The sequence below is a fragment of the Carassius auratus genome, chromosome 45 (assembly GCF_003368295.1).
Source record: "Carassius auratus strain Wakin chromosome 45, ASM336829v1, whole genome shotgun sequence".
Taxonomy (NCBI): domain Eukaryota; kingdom Metazoa; phylum Chordata; class Actinopteri; order Cypriniformes; family Cyprinidae; genus Carassius; species Carassius auratus.
This window is the reverse complement of record NC_039287.1, coordinates 3286941-3311692: the sequence shown is the minus strand read 5'-3', so window position 1 is coordinate 3311692 and position 24752 is coordinate 3286941. Positions and strand designations below refer to the sequence as shown.

The window sequence follows — 24752 nt, the reverse complement described above, 5'->3', positions numbered from 1 at the left end:
GAGCTTCCGGGCTGTTCGCACTTTATATGCGCTAACCTAAGTGACCCAAGAAATCCCAGACGTGTCAGTCTCAGTCATGGACCAGTTGCACCTTTACGAGTGGATCGATATAAAGAGTATTTTGATATTTTCGTGTGTGTTTTTATTGCTGAGTGATTATTTTAGAAACAAATCGCCGAAGAACTTTCCTCCTGGACCATGGTCTTTGCCGATTATAGGAGACCTTCATCACATCGACAATACTAGGATTCATCTTCAGTTCTCAGAGGTAAATAAAATTACAGTTATAGCTAAATCAAATAAATCTGAAAATGCAAAGTAGTGGTGAGTGAATGCAAACGGCGTTAATCTCGTCGAAAATGTCGCTTTGTATTTAACTACGACACCGAAAAGAAACTTATTTTCATTTTTATATCCACATTGTAAAACGATGTTTTAGTTAGGACGTGTAACTCGGGTTTGAAATATAGGTCGGTAGCTCTGGGGGACATACTGCCATCGTAATACAAAAATATCTTACACGTGTAAAATTAATCCGTCTGAATAAAGAATAAAGATGTTAATTTCTTGATTATAGACATTATTATGCTTATTATATAATTTCTGGAGCTCAGGCTCTAACAACAAATCATATTTTACAGTTTGCAGAAAAATATGGCAAGATTTTCAGCCTTAGAATTCTTGGTCCAAGAATTGTTGTGTTGGATGGATATAAACTTGTGAAGGAAGTGTATTTACAACAGGGTGACAACCTCGCTGACCGACCCGTGTTACCTTTATTTTATGAGATAGTTGGAGACAAAGGTAAGTCTAAACTCTGAATGTTAAACTGGTACTTTAACATTTCACCATTAATGATCAGTTTTCAATAAACAGTAGAGGGTCTGTTTTGTGTTCAGGTTTAGTTGGTGCCAATGGGTATAAGTGGAAGCAACAGAGGAGATTTGCACTCTCAACTCTTCGGAACTTCGGACTGGGAAAGAAAAGCCTGGAGCCATCCATCAGTGTTGAATGTTGCTTTCTGAATGAGGCTATTTCAAATGAGCAAGGTATTTACTAAGGTTTGTTTGGCAAAAACAACTGAAAATGACATTGGAAATCAGAAGTACATTGTTATTAATAACTTATTTTCCAGGTCGATCATTTGACCCTCGTTTACTTCTGAACAACGCCGTCTCAAATGTGATCTGTGTGCTTGTGTTTGGTAATCGATTTGAGTACAGTGACAATGACTTCCAGAATCTGTTGAAGAACATCAATGAGGCTGTGTATCTGGAAGGAGGCATCTGTGCTCAAGTAAAAAAAAAAAAAAAACATTTTTACATGTTAACTTTGTTCTTTTTCCCTGCTCAGCTGCTTCTTCTTGTTCTTCTTTTTTAGCTGTATAACATGTTTCCATGGCTCATGCGGCTACTCCCTGGACCACACAAGAAAATTCTTGCTCTGTGGCATATGGTGATTGACTTTGTTCGAGAGAAGGTGAATGCACACAGAGTGGATTATGATCCATCAAATCCTCGAGACTACATTGACTGCTTCCTTGCTGAGATGGAAAAAGTAAAACCCTTTTGTAGGCAGGTGTCAGTAAATGGAATACTCTGGTTATAATGTGTGGCTAATGAATTCAAATATATTTCAATCATGTCGTTTAGCTTAAAGATGACACAGAGGCTGGGTTTGATGTGGAGAACTTGTGCATCTGTGCTCTGGATCTGTTTGTAGCAGGAACTGAGACCACCTCCACTACTCTGTACTGGGGTCTTCTCTACATGATAAAATATCCTGAGATTCAGGGTGAGAGCTAACTGTGAGAAACTGCATTCATGTGCACATAAAATGTTGTATATACTCACACTCTTAGTTTTGTTTTGGACTGTCTCTACATTGTATCTTCAGCAAAAGTTCAGGAGGAGATTGATCGTGTTGTGGGAGGGTCACGGCAGCCATCTTTATCAGACAAAGACAACATGCCCTACACCAATGCAGTCATTCATGAGATACAGAGGATTGGAAATATTGTTCCAATAAATGTAGTCCGGGCTACTGTGGAAGACACTCAGATAGGACAATACTCCATTCCAAAGGTTGGCCTAGTGATGTTTAATGCTCTATAAGATTGTCAATTTAAGGGGGTCATATGATGCTTTTTTAAAGATCATTATTTTGTGTATTTGGAGTAACAGAATATATTGATGTGCTTTAATGTTCAAAAAACACAATAATGTAAGTATTAGAAAAATTATGTAAGTCTTCTATGCCCTCCTCCTCTCTCAAATGTGTCGTTTTCTACAAAGTTCTCCTTCCAGCAAGCGCGGTATGCATTGATTGGCCAACTGACCCACTGCATTGTGATTGGCTGAACACTGCAAGCACTTGTTGGAAATGTAACACCCCTTTCCATAATCGCGAGCTTCATCTCTCAAAATAAATGTAAAGATAGTAAATAATGTCTTTAGTAGTTTTACTATCAGTTCAAGCCCCAAAAGAAAAACAGAGTGATGTGACAGACACAGTGATGAAGCTCGTATGTGTTTGCAGTACACAAACCAGGACTGTCAAGCCGGCTGACTCCACTGTGACCATCTCTCTCTCTCTCTCTCTCTCTCACACACACACACACACACACACACACGTGCGACACCCAAAACTCTGCATTTGAACAGTCAATAGCGAATACGTAACCTAATAACAAAACATACTTACAGTAGCTGATTCAGAAGCACCAAAGTCAGAATGACCCCTTCTCCTAGGTTCACGAAACGGTCACCCATGAAATGCGTTTCTGTTCTGTTGTGAGTAATCCTTAAGATTCCTAAATGTATTTACTTTCAAATAAAACACTTTTGCTTTCGTCTAGATACACACAGCATCTCCCTGACATGGCTGTGTCAGCACTAACTGCGGTTACTGAAACCATTTATTTCGTTGCGTGAATATTTGGAGGGCAATACACAAATATTTCTACATAGTGACGTAGACATGTGGGTGCGTGTTTGAATGAGCCGCTTTAGTTGGGTGTGGCAGAGTCTTAACTTTGATAAAGAATATCTCTCTGGATTTTAGACTTTAGTCTTTGTAACTTTACAGATCTTCTTCAGATTGTAACACTCCAAAGAGAAAGGAAAATTTGAAATCGCATCATTTGACCCATTTAAGCATTTGCAGTTTTGTAATTGACATTTATGTTTAGAACCCATTAATTTAAGCATAGTAAGAGTATAATTATACTTTTGCAGGGCACAATAGTGACTGGCAGTTTGACATCAGTGCTGTTTGATGAGTCTGAGTGGGAGACACCTCACTCTTTTAACCCGGGTCACTTCCTGGATGTTGAGGGCAAATTCAAGAGAAGAGATGCCTTTTTACCTTTTTCTCTAGGTACAGAATAACTTGTTTCCTTGAAAATAATACAAAGATATATGCTGACAGTTCTTTGAAAGCCCCTATAAAAAGAAACCCATTATGATTAACCATATTTATTTTTTAGGAAAGAGAGTGTGTCTTGGGGAGCAACTGGCACGAATGGAGTTGTTCCTCTTTTTCTCCTCTCTGCTGCAGCGCTTCAATTTCTCTTCACCAGCAGGTGTAGAGCCCAGCTTGAATTTTAAACTTGGGGTCACTCACTGTCCCCAACCATATGTATTATGTGCAGTGCCACGTTAAAACACATATCATTTTATAAAATTATTTCACTAATCGAAAAACATATATATGTTTATAAAAAAAGATGATAATGCATTTTAGTTGGCTGGTTGGATACAGACTGGTCGTTGATTGGTTTTATTGTTAATTAGTGGTTCAAAAAGTGGTTTATTTTTATAATAAAAATAAATATATGATATAAAATTATTTCTATAAATAATGGTGGTAGTAATGTGTTAATGATTAAGTCATCGAGTCATTTATTCATTCGTTTGATTTGGTTTAATAACTGATTTATTCAGGAGTGAAGTAAATGGTTCTTTATGAATGGTTCATTGAATCATTAGGCTTGTTCGACTTGTTCGAGCGGATTATCACAATCAGACCGATCGGTGTGTGACATCAAAGAACGACAAGAGCTTAGAGAGCAGACGAGTCCTTGTGCTTTTTTAATCATTCTTGCGGTACTTTGATGTCATTCACCGATCGGTCTGTGCAGTCCTTCATCACCTTTGGCCAATGGTTCAACACGTCAAATGGTTTACCAAATTCATTCAAAACGTGGAATAAGAAATGAAATGCCACTTTGGGTTGCTCGGGGATGAACAGTTCTAATGTGTCTTTATATTTAGGTTGGCAAAATTGAGTAAAACAGACAACATTGTGTCTAAAGTAACACAATATTAACTTCTTAATGAACTGAGTATCACATTTGTACTTGTGGTATATCTGTTATACCTTGTGTTATATGTCTCATTGACTGCCAAGTAAATTACACTGTCAAGGTCCAGAAAATTATGAAAGACATTGTCAGAATAGTCCATCTGCCATCAGTGGTTCAACCTGAACATTATGAAGCGTTGAGAATACTTTTTGTACCGAATAACAAATTGATTCACCAATTCCTCTCCTCCATGTCTCTCCACATCACCGTAGCTCCATTTTTGAGAATATCCGCTGGACGCAAGCAACGTAAGCACTTCTGTATTCATCTGTTTCTCTGTTCCACTGTTTCTCCATCGGATTGTTTTTCCATCAGGGCTCCTATGTCTATTTTGTTTAGTCTTTTTATACTGTGTACTTTTGGTTAAAAATAAATGTAGTGCAGTTGAATACTTAAAAGTTTTATTTTACTCAAGTAGAAGTACCACACTTTAATTATACATAATCTATAAAGGTGCAATATGCATAATTACACATATTTGAGAATCAAGATATTTCATGAGATATAGTTAATATGTTCGGGAATATTTTGAATGAAAAGGAAAAAATAAACAAAACATAAGCCTATCAGTTATAGCTAAGCATGCTGACCCCCCCCCCCCCCCCCATTCAAGCAAATACAAATATAATTAGTGCATTACACTACAATACAAAAGTATTCGTCAGATAAATTAAACATGATGAAACATTAATTTGAGTTTACATGATATAGTGAAAAATGACTTAATGAATAATACTGAAAGTAACGAAATACTGAATTAGAAAAGCGTGCCCTCTAAAAGCACAAGTTGCCTCTGCCTTGCCCCCCCACTGCCACAACATTTCAGTTGAATTATTTTGCTCCAGATTAAGAAAAGAATGAATTTGAATTCTAAAATCTGGACCAGTTGATGTTAAGCAGGCAGCCCCTGTAAATCTGAGGATATCGAAAAATCTATAATATGGGTATGTTAATGAGTCAATTGTCTTTTCCGTTGAAATAACATGAAACAACAACATAGATGTAATTGACTTAAGCAGTGTTATGCTGAAAGCCGTAGACTTAGATGGTGCTCTTCACTAAGCATTATAGGGTAGGTATTTGAACACACTTCGTTTTCATGAAGATGGGGTCCATATCTCGCTTAATACATCTGAGATTATTTAAAAGATGCCAGATCTTATAATAGTTATTATTGTTCTCTAGCTAATTTGGTTCTTCTTGTATCGTAAAGGGCAGATGTATATCATTCATAGATATACATATCTATTGCATTGATACTTAAAACCACTGTAAGCAATGCAGTGATTAGCTGGTGGCAAGACAGCATCGCAATGACATATAAGTTTTGTAAGGTTTGTAATTTAATTATATTTTATTCACAATAGAATATAGATGACATATCAAATATCATTTATCACATATCATTTTGAAATGTTATGCCAAATATTGGCTCATTTTGGATTTCATGAGAGCTACACATTCCAAAAAAGTTGGGACAGGTAGCAATACCTGTCCCATGTACATTAACTGGAAAAGTTAATGTACATATAAGGAACAGCTGGAGGATCAATTTGCAACTTATGAGGTCAATAGACAACATGATTGGGTATAAAAAGAGCTTCTCAGAGTGGCAGTGGCATGCCAGAGCGAACTGCAGAGTTTATGAAGAACAAGGGTCAACACTGTAAATATTGACTATAAAAGCCTTTAAAACTGATATGCTCATCATTGTTTTTCAGGATACCAAAGAAATGTGGAAAAATCATCTACAAATACTGAAGCAGCAAACATTACAAAAACAAAATGCATGTCACTACCAAAACTGTTGGCCATGACTATAGTATTACAGATTACACAACATTATATTACTTTCATATTTTCAATTATTATTTTAAAAATTTTGTCCCTGGATCAGTAGGGAACTCTTATAATAATGTAGCAGTGGTGAATCTAATCTCGTGCAGCAGTTATCAATCAATCATCATTCTCTGCCCAGGAGACGCAGTGTACGGAGGATTTTTTTTAAATGTTTTACGACAGTGTTTTATCACACCCTTGGCTTTTATTTTTTGAATATTTGATGAACAACCACCACCAAGACAAAAGTAACTGATGAATGTTTATTGACGTAATGTACACAAGAAATTGTATTATTGCAAATAAGCTCTAAGTCACATTTCACATAGGCTTGCTTGAAGACAAAAATGTAAGCAGATTTGTAGTGGTTGAAGGGAATGAAAATGCTGGTTTATCACAGGCTGCACTCTTGCAGCTTCTTGTCAGCCTGCTTCAGGGAGATCCAGGTATTCAGCATGGATGCTCGAAGTTTGACCCAAACCAAATGGTCATTTAGACCCAGAATCTGAGCTGCAAACTGAGCGGCAGCTTCTGGAGAAAGAACCGTGGAGCAACCCAGACCTGAAAAAGAAAGAACGAGAGATTATTTAGGATTACACCTACAATACAACTGCAATGTACACTACTACTCAAAAGTTTGGGGTCAGCAAGATTTAAAAGAATAATGACAATAATACTACTTTTATTTAACAACAACACATTACAATGTTACAAAATATTTCAATATCAAAGTTGAATTTTGAATTTCTGAATTCTTATGTAATTTAACAGTTCTTTTTCACAATATTACCGTTTATAATTTTTGACTGACTCTGTTGTAGAGTGCAGATAATCACATCATATTTAAGGACAGTTAAATCTATCTGTACCACTAGGCATGCGAAGAGATGACCAGATGTCCTGAGCACCCCAGTCAGGGGTAATGGGAGGACAGTTAATAACTGGATACGCAGTGTTTCCTGACATCACAGGACCCAAGCCATTACTTCTGCCCGCCACTGCAACAAAGATGGTGGGTATGCCATCACCTGAGAAAAAATAATAATATTCATAGATTTAATTAAGTACTGAATTATGCAATAAACTCACTCTACTTAAAGCATTCTGGATTAAAATATTGATGTTTGAAATATTAACCACTGTAGCTAACACTAGTAGTTTTTTTTTAATATACATTTTATATAAGATAATAGACTGCAGAAAAAAGACATTCTGTTCTTAGTGTTAGTTATGTAGTTGTGTTTGGTCATACCCTCGTATTCAGCTTTGATGCGGAGTGTCTCATCAGGGCCTTTATGGGCAGAGGTGACTCTAAGATGGCAGGGAATACCATAAGAGCCACAAGCCTTACGGATCTTCTCACAGTGAGCCACATCTGAAGTAGAGCCCATCAGAACGATGACCCTTCCTTTCCCCTGTGACTCTAGGAGAAGCTAGATGCACACACAAACATTTTCTCATCAGATTCAGGTTCTTCCACAAAAATTGTGATATTGGTTATATGTCACTGACAGCAGAAAAACAACAACAATAATCTGTTTGATCTATTAGGAATCCCATTCTAAAGTGAAAAGTTTCAGGCAGGAAAGGTGGTGATGTTCATTCAGACTGGGATAATTCATTTAGATGTTGTGCAAGACTTTATTGGAGGAGAGGAATGGTGGGGGCACTGCGGTCTTAAGAGGTTAATGGTGTGAAAGCCTGATCTGGGTGAATTAAGTAAATAGCACAAGGTCACAGAGCTCTACTTTAATGTTCAGCTTCTTGATGCAGTTTATGATAAATTAAATTGACTGCAGTCAGTTTTTATTACTTAAAGATCTTCTTTAAAATCATGATTAAGTGGACGAGCGGCAGACAATTTCTTCTATATTGTGACATGCAAGTGTAATGAATGTCGTTCCAAAATCTGTAGGAGTTGCCTTCTTATTTTGAACATAAAAAGATATTTTGAAGATTGCTGGTAATCAAACAGTTTGTGGTTGCCATTGACTTCCACAGTAGGAAAAAACGACATAAGGATGAGTAAATGACAGAATTTTTCCACATGATTTGCCACATTTGCGAGTGGTAAAAATGCTTGAAATAATTTAATCCAGAAATCAGATAAGGGTGCAATTTAAACAGTTCAGTGAAAAATATGTTTGCCAACTATTAAAATGCTATTGACATAGAAGGTTTTAATATCAAACCTGAGGTAGCATCACACACACAAACAGATTAACTGATCTCTTTCCCAAATTGCATTGACTGCTCTAAAATTTAAGACAAATAGTTCAGGACACGGTTTAGGACACAGAACAGGACACATATACATATATTTTCGATAACTGTTTTATTTCCAGAATGATCTCAAAGTAAAAATAAGCGCTAAAGTCAGATTTTGTGGTGGCGGTGCTTTAAAATGAAATTAAGTGATGAAAAATGTTGAAAGTCTGACAGTTATTAGTTGTTGAGTACTACAGTAAGGTTAACTCTGACCTGCCGGATTTAAATGTTTGAAAATTATTAACGTTGGAAAACATTCATTCGAAATTTTAAAAAAAGCAATTGAAATGTAATCAGAAGTAATAAGTACCATTACTTTTAAAAAGTAATTGAAACAGTAACAATATTTATTACATTTTAAAACAGTAACTTGCAATTTGTGACCCATTACATTTCCAAAGTAACCTTAAGCCAAAAACATGATTTTAAAAATGAGATAAGGTGAATTTCATGCTAACTTGTGCAATTTTAATATGAATAGAGAAAAAAAAAACAGTGTGATTTGTATCGCTATATTACAGGAAGTGTAAAAATTTAAGTTTTTGTAAAACGTTGTACCTTGACTCGCTCTGCAACCCACTCAAAGTTCCTCTTCACCATCTGCATGGCCTCAGGAGTGACTTCTTTCAGGTCACGGTACACCTTCACAGAGAACACCATTTAAACTGACAGTCACAGTCATACAGATCATACTACAGGTAGATCAATTCTCTCTAATCAACGAATATCTGGAAAGACCTCGATCATAGCAGGACATCTGCTTCCTCAAAATTAATAAACTCTTAATGATGGCTAGCTTTACTCCAGTGAAGAATTTGAGTGTAAATCCTTTTCATGTCTGACATGTATAAGATGTTTTGCTATTTACCTGTTTGTCTTTCTGCTGGCTGCGATCCCCAGCAGGCCAGAGTCTCCACGAGTCGTTGTCAATCACATCAGCCAGAACAATCTCTTTTGTTGTCACGTTCACACCAAATTCAATCTAAAATGATGGTTTTTGGGCATTAAACATTTACCATAGGAATCAATAGTAGCAACTATCACTACCACCAGTTACACTAACAGAAACGTCCTTTAAAAGTGCTAGTTCAATAAACTCCGGTTTCTTACTTTCATATCCACCAGCGTGCAGTCCTGTGTGGCCCAAGCCTTCTCCAGGACTTCAAAAATGGCCACTGTGCTTTTACTCATGATGTCCACCTCACAGCGGCCAATAGTCAAACCTGCCAACTCAAAACCAGCTGCCAAAAGCTGCTCCTCTGACCACTGAGGATCGTTATTGGCATCATCCTGAACGATGGAAGAAAAACTGAGGGCATCAATATAGGAAATATGTGAAATGTGATTGATAAAATGCCTTCTCAACAACTTTATTTCTAAATAACAGAACCTCACCTTAAAGAACATCTCCATTTTAAGAGGAGAGAAGCGGTAGCCCTCTTTGACCCCAGGGTTGCGTTTGAGGAAGGAGCCTGTGGCTATCCGTCTGCAGACCCACTCAATGGGTATCATCTCACATCTGGACGCCACAAAAGCAGTCTCAGAATGCTGCCTGACAAATGCCGTCTTGAACCCTGAAAGAGAGTGGTAGAGTCATGATTCACATTACTGTGTATAGAAATTATACAATTATTGGTCTAGTACATTAATGGCAATTACAAGCAGAGAACAGATATATACTGACACTGACTGTGAGGAGTATAGGTGTGACAGACAAAAGACAAATGCTTTTACAAAGTGAAACTGGGACAGCAGTCTTAACAGCCTGGACACAGCAAGCATGCGTGACATTTTCAGTTTAATTAAAGGAAGCATGGCTGTCACATGGCAGTCATTTCCCCAGAGTATACACACCAACTTTAATTCACTAAAATTGCTGAGGTTGTGCAAACTATTTTAAATGTAAATGCCCTCTTGCAACTTTGAATTTGGGCCTCTCTTGTCTTCAACTAGATAAAACTTTTGAGAAATACTTGCTTGCCTGTTTACAGCACACCACCAATCTTTTGAATGAATATTGTTTGTGACAAATGTGCAAATAAATTAACCAGCTTGTCAAAAGACGAAATAAAAACAAATCAACAGAAAGGAAATCTCACCAGCATCCTGTAAAAGTTTGAACACACAGCTGGTGGTCTTGTTGGCAATGGCTGCCTTGCCCTCCATCTGATCCTTCCGAACCGCATTGCCCGCTGTGATCTGATCTTTAGACTGGACCAGAACATGACCCGGCTCATCCACAAGCTCAAAGATCTGCTTGGTCTTACCCTCGTTCAGTTTTTTACCTAGTTTCAGTTCTTCACATAAAAACCAAGGGAACAATGCATGTTAATTGATGTAAGTGTATGTGACTTTGAGATGTAAATCACTGCAAATTATGGTGACACAAACACATTTGGGTTTGAAATTATGACAATAAATATAGCCATAAGCAGTTTTTCAATCCATTATTATATTAATATAATAATATATAATACCAGTATTATTATATATTTTTTATTTCAAAATTGTACACCAAATAAAAATCAGTATGGCATAAGCAACACGAAGGAAGCCATTTTTCTGAAAAACATAAAACAATAAGGTCTCTTTCAGTCCCTCATGATGGCTTGGCAATTTTATTTTATTTTTATCAATTTATTTAAATGTCAAATATTTGATCTTATTAAGAAAAGATCTGCTGGGGAAAAATTGACCGAGTCTAAGAAAAATTAAAATACCGTTTGATTAAATAAAAAAAAAAAAATTGTAAAAAGTGTTTTCTTCTTGATGGATGCACCCACCACTTAATTTTCTTTAGAGCCATTACACAATTTTCTGAGAAAATCTTTAATAACAAAAGACTATACGTTTAACAACAGAGAGATACTTTCTAAAAACTTGATTTAGACTATTTTTTTAAACATTTCTACTTAATTATTGAAGCCTTATCATTTACTCCTATTCTGATTTAGCTTGACTGAAAATACTTATATTACCTCTAGTAATATTACCGATCGTTAGAGAAAAGAACTGAAGTATTAACTCATGCCATATTGGTGAATTTTATTCAATGCGCAGAGTGCACGGAGTCAAAACATGATAACAGAAATATTCAAGGAGACAAACTAAATCAAACTTACCTGTTGTGTTCGCCATTACTGTTGATCTTCGTTTTTCCTGCAAAATATTATTAGACACTTGATTATTCTATGTTGCTGGGTTTCAACCAAACGTTTCAATAACTACTTGTTGATCGGAGAAAGGCTTATGTAAAGTATGTCGAGGAGGAGAGCGAGACTCAGCTAATTTATTTTCAGGAGAGCAAAGCGTTGCGACACTCTGTCGATTCATAAAAACCAATCAGAGTCGTGCCATCTTTACCACGTGGGCAAAATCTTAATCTGCATACTTTAAAAGACAAAATACTTATCTATTGAACCGAAGCAAACAATCTTACGGAATCTTTACAAACTACAATTGAAGTAATGCTGCGAAAGACATTGATTTATCCACCAGACTTTGTACGTTTACTGGTTGGACAAAACTTGCTCTTTTTTTCCCCCACAAAACTTTTCTGTTTTTCCTCTTCTCAAGCCTGTGCTTCAAAGCTGGCGATTTTGTTCATTTGTGTTGCCAGATCCTCTGCCGCATGTTCCGCTGCGAAACACGTGCTTCGAGTGACCAGCCAAATACACGCTTACAATACAAACCCATATAGCTCGCTTTAGAAAGGAGGATATGGAGTTTGAGGAGTCGGGCATTGGGGAGGAATGCGGGGTGTTCGGCTGCGTGTCTGCGGGGGAATGGCCAACACAACTGGAGGTCGCGCAAATTTTGACACTTGGACTTGTTGCTTTGCAGCACAGGTAAGGACTAAAGGACTGGTTCCAATAGAGGTGACTTTTATTCTGGAGTTTGCGACCTTGACTATAGAACAAACATTTTAAGATCATCCCTGCTGAAAAACATAACTTGCTGGTTTCCCAACATGGCCAGGCTGTTCTGTTGGATTTTAAAGGTGAAGTGGAAGACCATGTTAAACCAGCTTAGACCAGCAATCTTTTGTCCTCAGTTAATCTTGGTAGCCCAATATTCAATAAGCTTTTGCTTAAACATTATGTTCTATACTTCTTTACAGATCATAAGTAAGTATACCAAATTTAGCATTTTTACCAATGTACTTCTAGGGGTTTTGGCCAGTTTTTAGCTGGTCAAGCTGGAAAACTAATTTACTCCAGCTAAAACCAGCAAATAATCTTAGGCTGGGTTATTTATGTTTTATGTTTTCCCAGCATAGATCTCCCTGTGGTTGAAAAAAAATCTTCCCAAATTAAATAAACCTCGTTTCACATATAGTATGGATGGTGTACAAACTAATAATGTTTTGTTCTTAATTTATGAACATGAATAATTCACTGCTGCAAGTTTTGCAATGACCTAATCCGTTTTCTTAAAGGGGTCATATGGTGCTGCTAAAAAGAACATTATTTGGTGTAATGTGTTTATGTAGTTTAAGGTTCAAGAAGCGCATAATTTTCCACATACTGTACATTATTGTTTCTCCTTCTATGCCCCGTAGATTTTTTTTACAATTTTACAGGGCTCATCGTTCTGAAATGCAAGGTGTGCTGTGATTGGCCAGCTATCCAGTGCATTTTGATTGGCTGAATACCTCAAGCGTTGCGTAAATGTTACACCCCTTAACATATTGTGATCGAGTCCAGCCGGAGCGACGATACATTGACATAAAACCCATTATAAATGTGATATAAACATGATTTCCAGTTGTGTCCTCTTTTGAAAGGCCAAACAAAGTAGTTTTACTTTATTAACGAAACAGCGAGCAGAGCAGAGTGAGCAGAGGCCGGAGGCCGGCTTGAGTGAGCAGAGGTGAGCCCGATTCTACGAAGGATCTTACGACAGCCACATGTGAGGACCCTGGGCTGGACTCGGCTTCATCTACAGTGAAAGGCAATCTGGTGATCCACAGTGCAAAGTTGATGCATTTTCTAAGCGACCAGCACAGATCAGCTCCAGGCATGACGAAGCGGATATCGTCCTCTTTTGGAAAGCCAAACAAAGTAGATTCACTTTCACAGTGAAACACACAACGTCTATACAACATAGCATTAGCGACGGCAACAACAATACTACAACGAGAATAAAAGGTATGCCGCCTTTCTTTGCAAAAACATCTGGACGGTGTTATGAAGCTCTTCCCACAGTGACGTAGAGATGTGGGGGCGTTAGAACGAGACGTCTTAACTTTTATAAAGAATCTCTCTTTAGATTTGAAACTTTAGTCTTTGAAACTTTACAGATCTTCTCTATGCACCAAGAGCTTGTAACACTCCAAAAAGAAAGGAAAAACTGAAATCGCATCATATGACCCCTTTGATATTATAATGCCTTACAAATGCTGATGAAGCCCAAGGAAATGATAATAATAGTTTGCAATAGCCTGCAGCCATGCAGTTGAATCACACATCAATAGACTTCCATTGTCTTGCCGTCTCACCGATTGTTCAGATGTGATTGCATTAGATGCCATTGAACAGATAGAGGTGATCTCCATGATCGGAATGTATGGATCCTCCTCTTCTTTGCATTGGAAGTCTATATTCTCAGACCAATCTGTGCTGCTTTCTCCATCATCAGTGCTCTGATGAAACTGTTTACAAAGCAAACGATCCCCTAAACACACAAGATATAGTGTTATATGGGTCAAAGAACATCTTTGTTCACTGACAATTTCTTAATATGATACTTGGTAACACTTTAGAATAAGGTTCCATTAGTTAATGTTAGTTAACTACTTTCGTTAACATGAACTAAGCAAGAACAATCCTTCTACAGCATTTATAAGTCTTAGTTCATGTTAATTTCAACATTTACTAATGCATTATTTAAATCAAAAGTTGTGCTTGTTAAAATTAGTTAATGCACTGTGAATTGCCATGAACTAAAAATGAATAACTGTATTTTAATTGACTAACATTAATGAAGATGAATAAATACAGTAATAAATGTATTATTCATTGTTTGTTCATGTTAATTAATACATTAACTAACATTAACTAATGGAACCTTATTCTAAAGTGTTACCTGATACTTCTGTCAGAATCCATTATCTATTCAGTAATTAATATTTATTTTATTGTAGCGTTATGACTCTTAGTTCCAATCCCTTTTATTTAAACTTTCAGATGACAAAATTGTTCAGGATTGTTTGCCACTGATGTGCCGCATCTGTTATGAAATGCTGTCTATCCTGTAAATGTGTTCTTATTCCTGTCTTGATTCTATTAGTCAAACTGAAGTCACATGATCAACTCACACCTCACTCTCACTCTGCTCATTACAAATTTGAGTTTGTCTCTGTATTGAGGAGAAAATAATGCAAAACCTTCATCTGCAGCTTTCCTCTTTCTTCCTTTGGTAGCCACTGCATGCTCTCCCCTTGTGTATGATGGGTCACTGCTGTCTACATTGCAAATGTATGCACACATATTGAGACAACACAAAACATTTCATTTAAAAGGATCATGGGTCAGTGGTTCTTAACTGGTGGGCCATGAGCAAAAAAAAGGGTTTGTTCTGATAGCATTGCTACCAGCAGAGGAAGAAACGATACTAAGTGCAAATAATTAAATGTAACTTTCTGTAATTATTAAAGGCCTTTCTGTATGTTTAAAGGAGGAAAATACTTCCCATATCTTGTGTTGCTGACGTCAAAGGCTTTGTGTTTGATCAAACTGTTATTTAATTAGTCAGAAAATGATGAATGGACTGGTTGCATCATCCTCAAATATGCCCTCATTTTCAAAATCCATGAACAAAGCATTGCAAATTAAAATAAAATATGACTACAATAAATATTGATTCAAGAATTGAATCGGTGTATTGTTGCAGTGTGTTATTGTCTTAAAAATATATATTTTTAAATTATTACAATTGTTTAATTGTAAAATCTTTTTTTCCCCATATCAAATTTGGTCATGCTTTGGGCCACCACATATCTAATTTCAAATCGGATGCGAAACCAGTTGAGAACCACTTGTATAATAATTTTATTACCTGGATTCCTTCTGTAGTTATGAGTGTCATCGTATATGGAGTCAGTGGAGACATGTTGTTCATATTCTATCTGAGGACTGCCATTTGACCTCAGTATCCTGGCATTCATTTCAGGCATCCCATATTCAACATCTGACACTTCCTCTGGTCTTGTTAAAATGCCTTGGGTGTCAACTTTGTTCCGAAAGACCCTTGCAGAAATGGCAGGAGATCTCAAAGCGGCCTCATCCATGGGTGATTGGTCATATCTAACCGCAACAATGTCATTGTCCTCCTGTGGAAGTCCGCCCATGGAGTGCTCATCAAAGGATGGTGGAGTGAACATCCTGGAGTTCCTCAGTAAACTATTTGTGTCGGAAAACTCGGTGTAGCTCAGACGACTTCTAGGAGGCTTGGACAAAAGGGCATCCAGCTGTTCGTAAAATCTCATGACACGGCGAGGATCTCCGATATCTGCTTTTCCTCTCTGCAGAGAGCGGTAGAGGTACTTCAGGTTTTTGTACTTGGTGCGACACTGTTTCCAGTCCCTTTCCACGCCCTGCTGAAGAAGCCTTCGTGAAATTTGCACGAATATGTCTTTGTTTCTGGTTGAGCCCTGTAGCTGTCGCTGAATGCCTTCTTCAGCCCAGATCTGAAGCAGTGCGGCCACCTCTTCCTCACTCCAATTTCTGCCCGAGTCGTGAACTGTGATTATGTTCATCTCGTTTGCTGCTGCTGTTGCTGAAGAAGAAATTAGTTTTTGTTAAAAAAAAAATGAAGATGTTGATACAACATTCATGTTTATCTCAGAACTCACCTGCCTCTCTTGCAATCAGGGTATGAGTCGCGGCAGTCATTATTGTTTGCGTCTCTGCCAGACTTTCATCTTAAAGAAATCATGAACAGATGCAGATGATGAACTTGATGGTAATCTTGTACCATCACTGTTTTGTTGTAATTAAAAACACACATCTTACCGTCGTCAATCTTGATCACCTGTTCTTCGACAGGTTCACGTCTCATGGCCACCTGGTTCCTGTCTGGTATGTTCCTAGACGACTCATTCTCTTCAAATCCACCCTCGATGTCTTTACCCTGCATTATAGCATCAAGCTCAGCAAAGAACCTTATCGGCCGGCCTTGACTCTTGCTGACTTTGTAGTCATATTTCATGTTCTTATATTTGGTGCGGCACTGTCTCCAGTCTCGCACCACGCCGTGTTGGCGCTCCAGGCGACATGCCATCTCCTGGAAGATGGCCTTGTTTCTGTGGGAGCGTTGGAGCTGCTTGTGAACCTCCTTGTCGGCCCAAACAGTAAGTAGAGCCCGAACTTCCTTGTCGGACCAGTGCCTCCCTCCTTCCAGCCCTAGAAGTACATTGGTTCTCACTTAAAAACAGGTTTGGCAAGATCAGGCAGAGGAAAATTTAATATAAACAATGGGGTGGGATTTGCACACCCACCAGGTGGGTTTTTAAAATCCACCAGGTTTTTGTTTTGATTAGCTAAAGTATTTTAGTTGTCTGCATAACTAGAAAAATGTATTCATAAAAAAATGCTCATGGAGTAAGACAAGTTTTTCAAGACCATGGAAGTCCTGTTCTCTTCAAAGGGTGGGGGAGGGACAGTTTAATGCTTGTTTTTGTCTTATTTTAAATGTAGTTATTTTGTGGCCTCATAGTGGGCACTGGCTCCTGGTTGAGAACCACTGTTATAATAAAAAATGTTTTATTTTATAAATTTTTTAAAATATATATATTATTTATATTTGTAATTAATTATGCAGGTTACACACAAAATATAAAAAAGAGCAAATATCCAACTGGAACTTGAATGCTTCATTCAAAAATGAAGCATTTATGATCGTAGCTTTGTTATCATGTGAGTGTTACCTTCCTGAAGACCTGGCAGTGAAGCAGCCTCCTCTCTTCTGGCAGCCGTCGGCTCTTCATCTGCAATGTAAGGCCTTTTGGTCGGTGGCCTGCTATCTGCTGAAGAGTGTTTGTAGTTGGTCTGCGTAGGCCTCCAGTCTGGAAGAGCCATGCTCCTACTCTGAGCCTTACAGTCAATCCAGTCTCTACACACCCCAAGCTCTCTCAGACGGCTTGAGATAGCCTCATACTTGGCCCTGTTTTCTTCCTCTTCCCAGGCTTGTCTCTCTCTCCACACGGAAAGCAGTGCTTTCACTTCCTCCCCTCTCCAGTGTCCAGGTGTGTCCCTCTGCCTCTTGTCCTCACCAGCATGCCTTTTTTGTTGGTCTGTTTCAGGCTCCATGTTTCTAAGCTTGCCTAGAAATGGCTTCTGTTAGTTCGCCTCTGCCTTTATCCTCTCTGCTCCCCCTCCCTGTTGACTTTAAGCTCAGTGTCCAAGGCAACCAGACGACTGAGCCAGTTAGGAACAGCCACGTGACCGAGAACAGCCACATGACTGGCTTAAGCTGTGTGCAGCGGGGGAGGGCCAGGGAAGAAATGTGAGAAGTGGCTTGGCGAATGAGCTGCACTTGCTGCGTCGATCTTTACTCAGTAAGACACGTGGAATAGGCTCAGAGGCATTTGGCTGTGCTAACACGTCAGTTTCGAATGTCTTTTGTGTTTATTTGGTCACATCTTTGGGATGAACTGACAAAACTTTCCCTCATGCTTTCTGTCTTCTTTTCCCTCATACACTCTCTCTCTCTCTCTCTCTCTCTCTCTCTCTCTCTCACACACACACACACACACACATACTCTCTCTTTCTCTCTCTCATTCCTCCTCCCCCTCTTTCTCATTGTCATTCTCTGCCTAACCGCTTCACATAAACCAGTTTGATCTGCTTTAATCACACACTGTGCAGTCATTCACTCATTGAAACAGAATTGGTTTGATTTTGATTTTGTTCGTGTAAAATATCGGGAAAGAATGGGAGGGACACATTCTCTATTCAGACTATTCTTGCAAAGACATGTTTTCTAAGATTACCACATGCAATATCAATTCTTCACAAACACCATAAATGTTTCTTAATATCTGCACTTTATTATTATTATTATTATTATTATATTATTATTATTATTATTATTGTTAAAGGTACATTCCCTTGTTCAAAGAAAAGATTATCACATCAAGAAATTTATAAAAAAATCATGTAGGCTACACTCTCACATCATGAGATTAAGACTTAAGCCATGTTAGAAGCTTAATAAAAGCCTTTACATTTTTTTGTTAGGTCACATAGCTACTATATTTTTGGTTTGAACACTGACAATATGAATCACGCCAGATTGTAAATGGATAATTTCTACAATGTAATCAGTAACTGAAAACTTTTGTGTAATCTCCAGGTGTCAGTATTTGCTACTTTTCAAACTGCATTTTTCTGAAACAGCAATATTTTGTATCATTATAAATATCTTTACTGTTTTTTTTTTTTAGCATTTTAATGTGTCCCTGCTGAATAAACTAATTGACACCACATTTGTGATTGGTATGTATGTGTAAGAATGTATAAGACAACTGCTAAATCTAAATAACCTAAAGTTATTGTAGATCTTTAATGTGAAAAAAAAAAACCTCTTTTACTGTACTCTTTGTTCAATAGGGGTCAGGAGAGTGCTGGGATTGTCATGAGTACTGGAACAAACACACCAACATACACCACCCTAAAGGTAATGTAGGAATAACACAGCATTTCTATGCATATAGCATCTGCTTCTTACTTAAAACATGATTTGTTCCTGTCCCTTGAGCCAACACGTCAACATACAGCAATAAATGCAAGATTAGGCATGCCTGACATAATTGCTTCTCACAGGGCATGGGTTTAGTGAATACAGCTTTTAAAGCAGAGGATTTGCTGAAACTGCGCAATGGTAACCTAGGCATCGGACACACACGTTACTCCACCACGGGCATCTCAGAGCTGCAGAACTGCCAGCCTTTTGTGGTAGACACTCTGCATGGCAAGATTGCAGTAGCACACAATGGGGAACTGGTCAATGCCTCCGCACTGCGCAAGAAGGTGGGCTTCGATTCTTTAGGATTACATGAGAATCCACATACATTTTCAGGAGAAGGGAGGAGGTTTTGTTCTATTTGATATAAAGTATTTGGGTGTTGTAGGTTATGCGCCATGGCGTTGGCCTCTCCACCAGCTCAGACAGTGAAATTATTACCCAGCTCCTAGCTTTGACTCCGCCCATGGAGGAGCTAGACACTCCTGATTGGTTGGCTCGGTAAGTTGTGCATGTACACAAATCAAGTACTTGAGTAAAAGTACAGATACATATAATGAAATATTATTCCAGTAAAAGTACTTTTTAATGTACTGAAGTAAAAAAGTACTTATAGATAGATTTTTGCAATTTTATATAGGCTACTTGGTTTAATTTTACATGAGCAAAAACTTTTTTTATAATCCTACTGCTCAAAATACCTGGGATTTTCCCAAAATAACCACAATATGGAGTCAAGATATATTTTTGTAGTTGTTATGGACTACATTGATGAGAGTGATGTAGTAATGTTCACTGTGAAGCTTACACTGCGATGTACATGAGCGAAAACCGATTTGACCATCTGATTTTAACCAATAAGAAAAAAGTGTGTTTTAATGGTGTTTTGTAGAACATCACAGTTATATATGACATGAGAATAAGACTTGAAGTTAGGAAGAATATTTGAAGGGAAATAATTATATTTTCATAATGATTTTTTTCTTCTAAAAACTTGTCTGTGGTGTAAAAGGACCCCTGGCCAAATGCCCCCAGAGGGCATGACTTCCCACTTTGATCATTACTGTAGTTACCATGTTCTGAACATCACACCCTTTCTTTTTCCCCGTGATGTAATCTGTCTAGGTGGTTGAATAAAAATATTTAGACTTTATATCTAAAAATTATCTAAACTTACCAGTGTGGGGTAAGTTACTTTCAAAAAGTAATTAATTACTAATACTGATTACATCAATAGTGAATTTAAATTACTCTACCAATTACTCTGTCCATAAAGTAACTTAGTTACTTTATTATTCAAATCACTAATTAGGCTACGTCTTAAAATTCCTTTAAATCTTAATAGAAATTAAACTCTTTGTTCTTTCAGTTTGAGTCAAACATGGAATAGTTTAGCATTTTAGCTTAAAACAACTACTTACAAATACTCAAATTTTTTTAAATAAAAAAATGTAACCTCCTTTTGTTTACAGATATAAATACTGTGAATAAAAACATATCTGAATTTTAAAAAGGCATAAGAAAAGTCAAACAATACATTTCAGTTTGGCAAGTTATTTAAGGTTTCTCTCTGGATCAGGAAAAACTAAAAGTGAATGTGCTGGCATGCAGAGAGTTAAAGACACTTCATTAAATTTTATGTTTAGACAGGAAATTTTGACTCGCGAACTAAACTGTTCATTTGAATCAGTGAGTTGTCGACTCGAGAACCGATGCAATTCGTTTGGTGCGATTTGCAAACCGATTTAAAAAGTTTCATTGAAAAATAATCAGTTAATTCTTGAATTAGACACCGCTTCTGCGTGTCGGAGCACTGATATATTATAAGGAGTAACGATAGGTTTTATGAAATGTAGTGAAGTAAAAAGAACGATATTATGCTTTAGAACATAGTGAAGTAACTGTAAAAGTTAATCCAAATAAAACTACTACAGTAAAGTACAGATACTTGAAAAATACAGTACAGTACAGTAATGAATTAAAGCTACTCTGTTACTGTCCACCACTGCTGATTGCAAAGTGAAGTCCACTTCTGCAGTCTTCATTTTTATGTATATTTATTGTTTGTTTTTCTCAGTATAAAGAACCTGATGACTGAGACGCCTACTTCGTACTCACTGCTAGTGATGTATAAAGATGTGATCTATGCAGTGAGAGACCCCTATGGAAACAGGCCTCTTTCTATTGGACGTCTAGTGCCCATCTCCAGACTGCACAGCTCAGGTGTGTGATTGAGCAGTGAGGGAAAGGGTTTGAGGTCACATCTCCGCATCTGTCATGAGTTTTGGTCACTTATATTTTTAGGAATTTCCTATATTTGATGACAACACAACAGATGCTTTAAGTGCTGTTAAGAGCTATAAATATTGGTATTATAAATATTGGTTTTATAGTTACAGTGTAAAATCAAATAATTAATTATTTTTATTATTGTATTAAAATTATTATGGCAAATATTTCTTATTGTTTAATTAATTTTAGTAGTAATAATAATAAAAACAACATGTATTATCTGTGAACAGCTCTCACACACAACTAAAAGGTACAACATGCTACAACTGGTCATCAACTTCTGAAACCAACATGGACACAATCATACAACAACAGAGGCAAAGGCCCAATTATATAGTGTCAAGACCATCAATTTAGATTAAAATGGAGTGTGACTGTCATTTTAGTATTTTAAATGTAGTAGCTTAATTGTTTATCTCCATGATTTTTGGGGGCTGTTAAGAGGAATATGTATATATTCATGACTGTGCATGTCACAGGATGCAAAATAAAGTCTGAAGTGGTGCATGTGGCCTGCCTGTGCAGTACATAAGGTCTATAATTGTGCTAAACTTGTTTTTAAATAAATTTTTAACTTGTAGGTGCTGAAGAAACAGACACTGAAGGCTGGGTGGTCTCTTCTGAGTCCTGCAGCTTCCAGTCCATTGGAGCAAAGTATGTTCACATCATTCTAACAGAAACACTTTGATTACTCTTTTTGACTATCTATGCATTTCTTTAAAGGAGTTTCCATCTCAAAGCCTTCTCTCAAATCATTTAGTTTGTTTATTGTGCATGTGTTTTAATTTTTCTGTTGTTAGGTATTATCGTGAAGTACAGCCCGGAGAGATCATCCAGATCTCTAAAAATGGAGTGAAGAGCCTGAGTGTTGTCCCACGGCCAGATGGAGACCCTCCTGCCTTCTGCATATTTGAGTATGTTTACTTCGCCAGGCCAGACTCCATATTTGAAGGTAAGTTCATAATGTTTAAGATCATTCTTATCTTTTGAGTGAAAGGAAAGATGGTGATTTAACAGTAATATTTGGGTTAAACCAAATGATTGGGGTTATTAAGATTTACAGCCACCTTGTATTGTTACAGATGTTGGTAGTATAGTGTGAATAAACAGCGTGTTCACTTTCTCCATATTACCTGCACTCAGATTTCCCCATTTGTTCAAGTCTGTGTTATGATGCTTTTTGTTAAAATTTCAGATCATGCTTCTACATTTTTGTATCCCAGCTCACAGTTAGTCTGATCAAACAGAGTGAAAGTGAAGAGAAGTGAAAGTCGTGACATATGCCAAGTATGGTAACCCATACTCAGAATTGGTGCTCTGCATTTAATCAATCCAAGTGCACACACACACACCATGATAACACAACCGGAGCAGTGGGCAGCCATTTGTTCCAGCACCTGGGAAGCAATTATACCTTTTAAGTAAAAGGGAACACCACAGGCCTTTTTCTCAGTTTTCTCGTCGCCTACTAAAAACAAAAAACATGTTTTTTTTATTTAAAACCTATTTTCTCACCAGTAATTTAAACTGCTCAAAAATGAGTCAAGATAGTAAGCATTTTAAGATTTCTATTTTAAACAACTACTGTACTTATGTCTGTTCATCAAAGAATCTTGAAAAAACATGCTGCACAACCAGTCTCAACTTTGATAATAATAATAAATGTTTCTTAAGCAGATCAGCATATTGGAATCATTTTTGAAAGATCATGTAACACTGATATTTAATATATTTAGTTATAACATTTATTAAGAATCAGTTCTTTCAAAAACATTAAAACAAAATCTTAGTGACCCTAAATTTGGAACGGTAGTATATATTATTCAGTATTATGTAAAGGGTTTTAATGATATATTACTGTAATACTAGGTGAAATAAGTAGTATTTTTGTGTGTGTTACAGGTCAGATGGTGTATACAGTGAGGCAGCGCTGTGGACAGCAGTTGGCCATTGAGGCTCCCACTGATGCTGATGTAGTGAGCACTGTTCCAGAATCAGCCACACCTGCAGCATTAGGATACGCACAACAAGTGAGTAATAAGGATGCTGTGCACATCTGCTATAATGCTTTATTGTTTCTGATCCATTAAAAAGTGTTACATTCTGTCACTTTCTCAGTCTGGGCTTCCATATGTAGAGGTGCTGTGTAAGAACCGCTACGTGGGCAGAACATTCATTCAACCAAACACTCGCCTACGTCAGCTTGGAGTTGCCAAGAAGTTTGGGGCGTTAACAGATAACTTTGCTGGCAAACGAGTGGTGCTTATTGATGATTCGATTGTGAGGGGCAACACCATCTCCCCTATTATTAAACTGCTAAAGGAAGCGGGTGCCACAGAGGTAAAATATATTTGAATCAGTACTGTATCTTTGCTGCTTTGATCTATTTTCACAGACACCGTGTTTTTGTCTCGTCACATGACACATCACAGTTCCACATTCGAGTTGCATCACCTCCAATCAGGTTCCCTTGCTACATGGGCATTAACATTCCTACCAAAGAGGAGCTAATTGCTAACAAACCAGAGTTTGAGGATATAGCAGGTTATATTGGTAAGTCATGAGCAGATTTGCTTAATTGCTAAGGTTTTTTAATGAATACACAAATTATGAAAGTAATAAAAACACTTCCCATCTGAAAACAGAAAATTTTAGTTGATAATTATTGGGTTTGTTTTTTCTTTGCTCTGAGCAGGTGCTACAAGTGTCCGTTATTTGTCAGTTGAAGGCCTGGTTTCTGCTGTTCAGAGTGGGATAGATATACAAGAGAAAGATGAGAGGATCAGCACCAAGACTACTAGATTTGGTCATTGCACAGCCTGCCTCACAGGAAAATACCCAGTGGAGCTGGAGTGGTGAATTTCGTCCCTCCGAACTGCTATTCACATAAGTGTCTATTAATTTCTGTATAGAATAGTTTTTTGTTTGTCTTTTGAAAATCTTTTGTTAATATTACGAAAACCAGAAAGCTGTTGTGCTGCTTTAACAATTGTAAATGTCATTAAAGCCAGGCCAAATACTGTGTGAATTAAAATAAAACATGCTATTTTTCCTATTCTCAAACATTCCTTTAAGAGTTGCATTAAAAGCATTCCTGTTGCTGTCAGATTTTAAACCACTACTTTTAGTCAAGATTCTTTCTAGTAAAATCACGACAGCTTGTAAATATCAAAACGATGAACCGATCTGTTTCAGTATCCTTGTAAGCTTCTGGACTTGTTTCTTTCTTTGGAATCTGTG

At 37.3% G+C, this 24752-nt stretch overlaps 3 protein-coding genes across 8 annotated transcripts; 2 read left to right on the top strand and 1 right to left on the bottom strand.

Annotated features, from left to right (window-relative positions):
* Window positions 1–4755, top strand: LOC113062933 (cytochrome P450 2J2-like). The gene is made up of 9 exons (XM_026233030.1): window positions 1–268; window positions 642–804; window positions 900–1049; window positions 1136–1296; window positions 1381–1557; window positions 1653–1794; window positions 1897–2084; window positions 3237–3378; window positions 3488–4755. The coding sequence occupies exons 1-9, from the start codon at window positions 77–79 to the stop codon at window positions 3661–3663; spliced, it is 1491 nt and encodes a 496-aa protein (XP_026088815.1). The 5' UTR covers window positions 1–76; the 3' UTR covers window positions 3664–4755.
* Window positions 4756–6454: 1699 nt separating this feature from the next.
* Window positions 6455–17817, bottom strand: LOC113062925 (multifunctional protein ADE2-like). Of its 3 annotated transcripts, none has more exons than XM_026233013.1 (15): window positions 17403–17817; window positions 16489–16878; window positions 16329–16397; window positions 15533–16252; window positions 14862–14939; window positions 13974–14149; window positions 11596–11632; window positions 10573–10770; window positions 9869–10047; window positions 9584–9763; window positions 9342–9455; window positions 9032–9115; window positions 7458–7638; window positions 7075–7233; window positions 6455–6766 (listed from the first exon to the last, which is right to left on the bottom strand). In XM_026233013.1, exons 1-15 carry the CDS (start codon window positions 17782–17784, stop codon window positions 6600–6602), a joined length of 3114 nt encoding a protein of 1037 aa, XP_026088798.1. In that variant the 5' UTR covers window positions 17785–17817; the 3' UTR covers window positions 6455–6599. The 3 variants fall into 3 exon arrangements, with proteins under 3 accessions (XP_026088798.1, XP_026088799.1, XP_026088800.1); XM_026233014.1 differs by having other exon boundaries at window positions 15533–16246; XM_026233015.1 differs by lacking the exons at window positions 13974–14149; window positions 14862–14939; window positions 15533–16252; ... (1 more) ...; window positions 16489–16878; window positions 17403–17817 and adding an exon at window positions 12166–12231.
* On the top strand, window positions 12167–24577 carry LOC113062927 (amidophosphoribosyltransferase-like). 4 transcript variants are annotated; one of them, XM_026233020.1, is made up of 13 exons: window positions 12219–12321; window positions 13296–13623; window positions 18922–18973; window positions 19088–19154; window positions 19301–19507; window positions 19609–19721; window positions 21298–21443; window positions 22094–22166; window positions 22313–22464; window positions 23415–23542; window positions 23631–23852; window positions 23945–24065; window positions 24208–24577. In XM_026233020.1, the coding sequence occupies exons 4-13, from the start codon at window positions 19113–19115 to the stop codon at window positions 24369–24371; spliced, it is 1368 nt and encodes a 455-aa protein (XP_026088805.1). In that variant the 5' UTR covers window positions 12219–12321; window positions 13296–13623; window positions 18922–18973; window positions 19088–19112; the 3' UTR covers window positions 24372–24577. The 4 variants fall into 4 exon arrangements, with proteins under 4 accessions (XP_026088803.1, XP_026088804.1, XP_026088805.1 ...); XM_026233019.1 differs by lacking the exon at window positions 13296–13623 and having other exon boundaries at window positions 12188–12321; XM_026233021.1 differs by lacking the exon at window positions 18922–18973.
* Window positions 24578–24752: the final 175 nt, after the last annotated feature.

Coding starts and splice junctions, on each gene's coding strand:
- LOC113062933 (XM_026233030.1), top strand. CDS start 77: ATGGACCAGTTGCACCTTTACGAGTGGATCGATATAAAGAGTATTTTG. Junction 805..899: donor TGAGATAGTTGGAGACAAAG/GTAAGTCTAAAC, acceptor TTTTGTGTTCAG/GTTTAGTTGGTGCCAATGGG. Junction 1,297..1,380: donor AAGGAGGCATCTGTGCTCAA/GTAAAAAAAAAA, acceptor CTTCTTTTTTAG/CTGTATAACATGTTTCCATG.
- LOC113062927 (XM_026233018.1), top strand. CDS start 12,194: ATGGAGTTTGAGGAGTCGGGCATTGGGGAGGAATGCGGGGTGTTCGGC. Junction 19,722..21,297: donor ACTCCTGATTGGTTGGCTCG/GTAAGTTGTGCA, acceptor TGTTTTTCTCAG/TATAAAGAACCTGATGACTG. Junction 21,444..22,093: donor CTCCAGACTGCACAGCTCAG/GTGTGTGATTGA, acceptor TTTAACTTGTAG/GTGCTGAAGAAACAGACACT.
- LOC113062925 (XM_026233013.1), bottom strand. CDS start 17,784: ATGGAGCCTGAAACAGACCAACAAAAAAGGCATGCTGGTGAGGACAAG. Junction 10,771..11,595: donor AGTAATGGCGAACACAACAG/GTAAGTTTGATT, acceptor TTTTATGTGAAG/AACTGAAACTAGGTAAAAAA. Junction 9,456..9,583: donor GCACGCTGGTGGATATGAAA/GTAAGAAACCGG, acceptor CCATCATTTTAG/ATTGAATTTGGTGTGAACGT.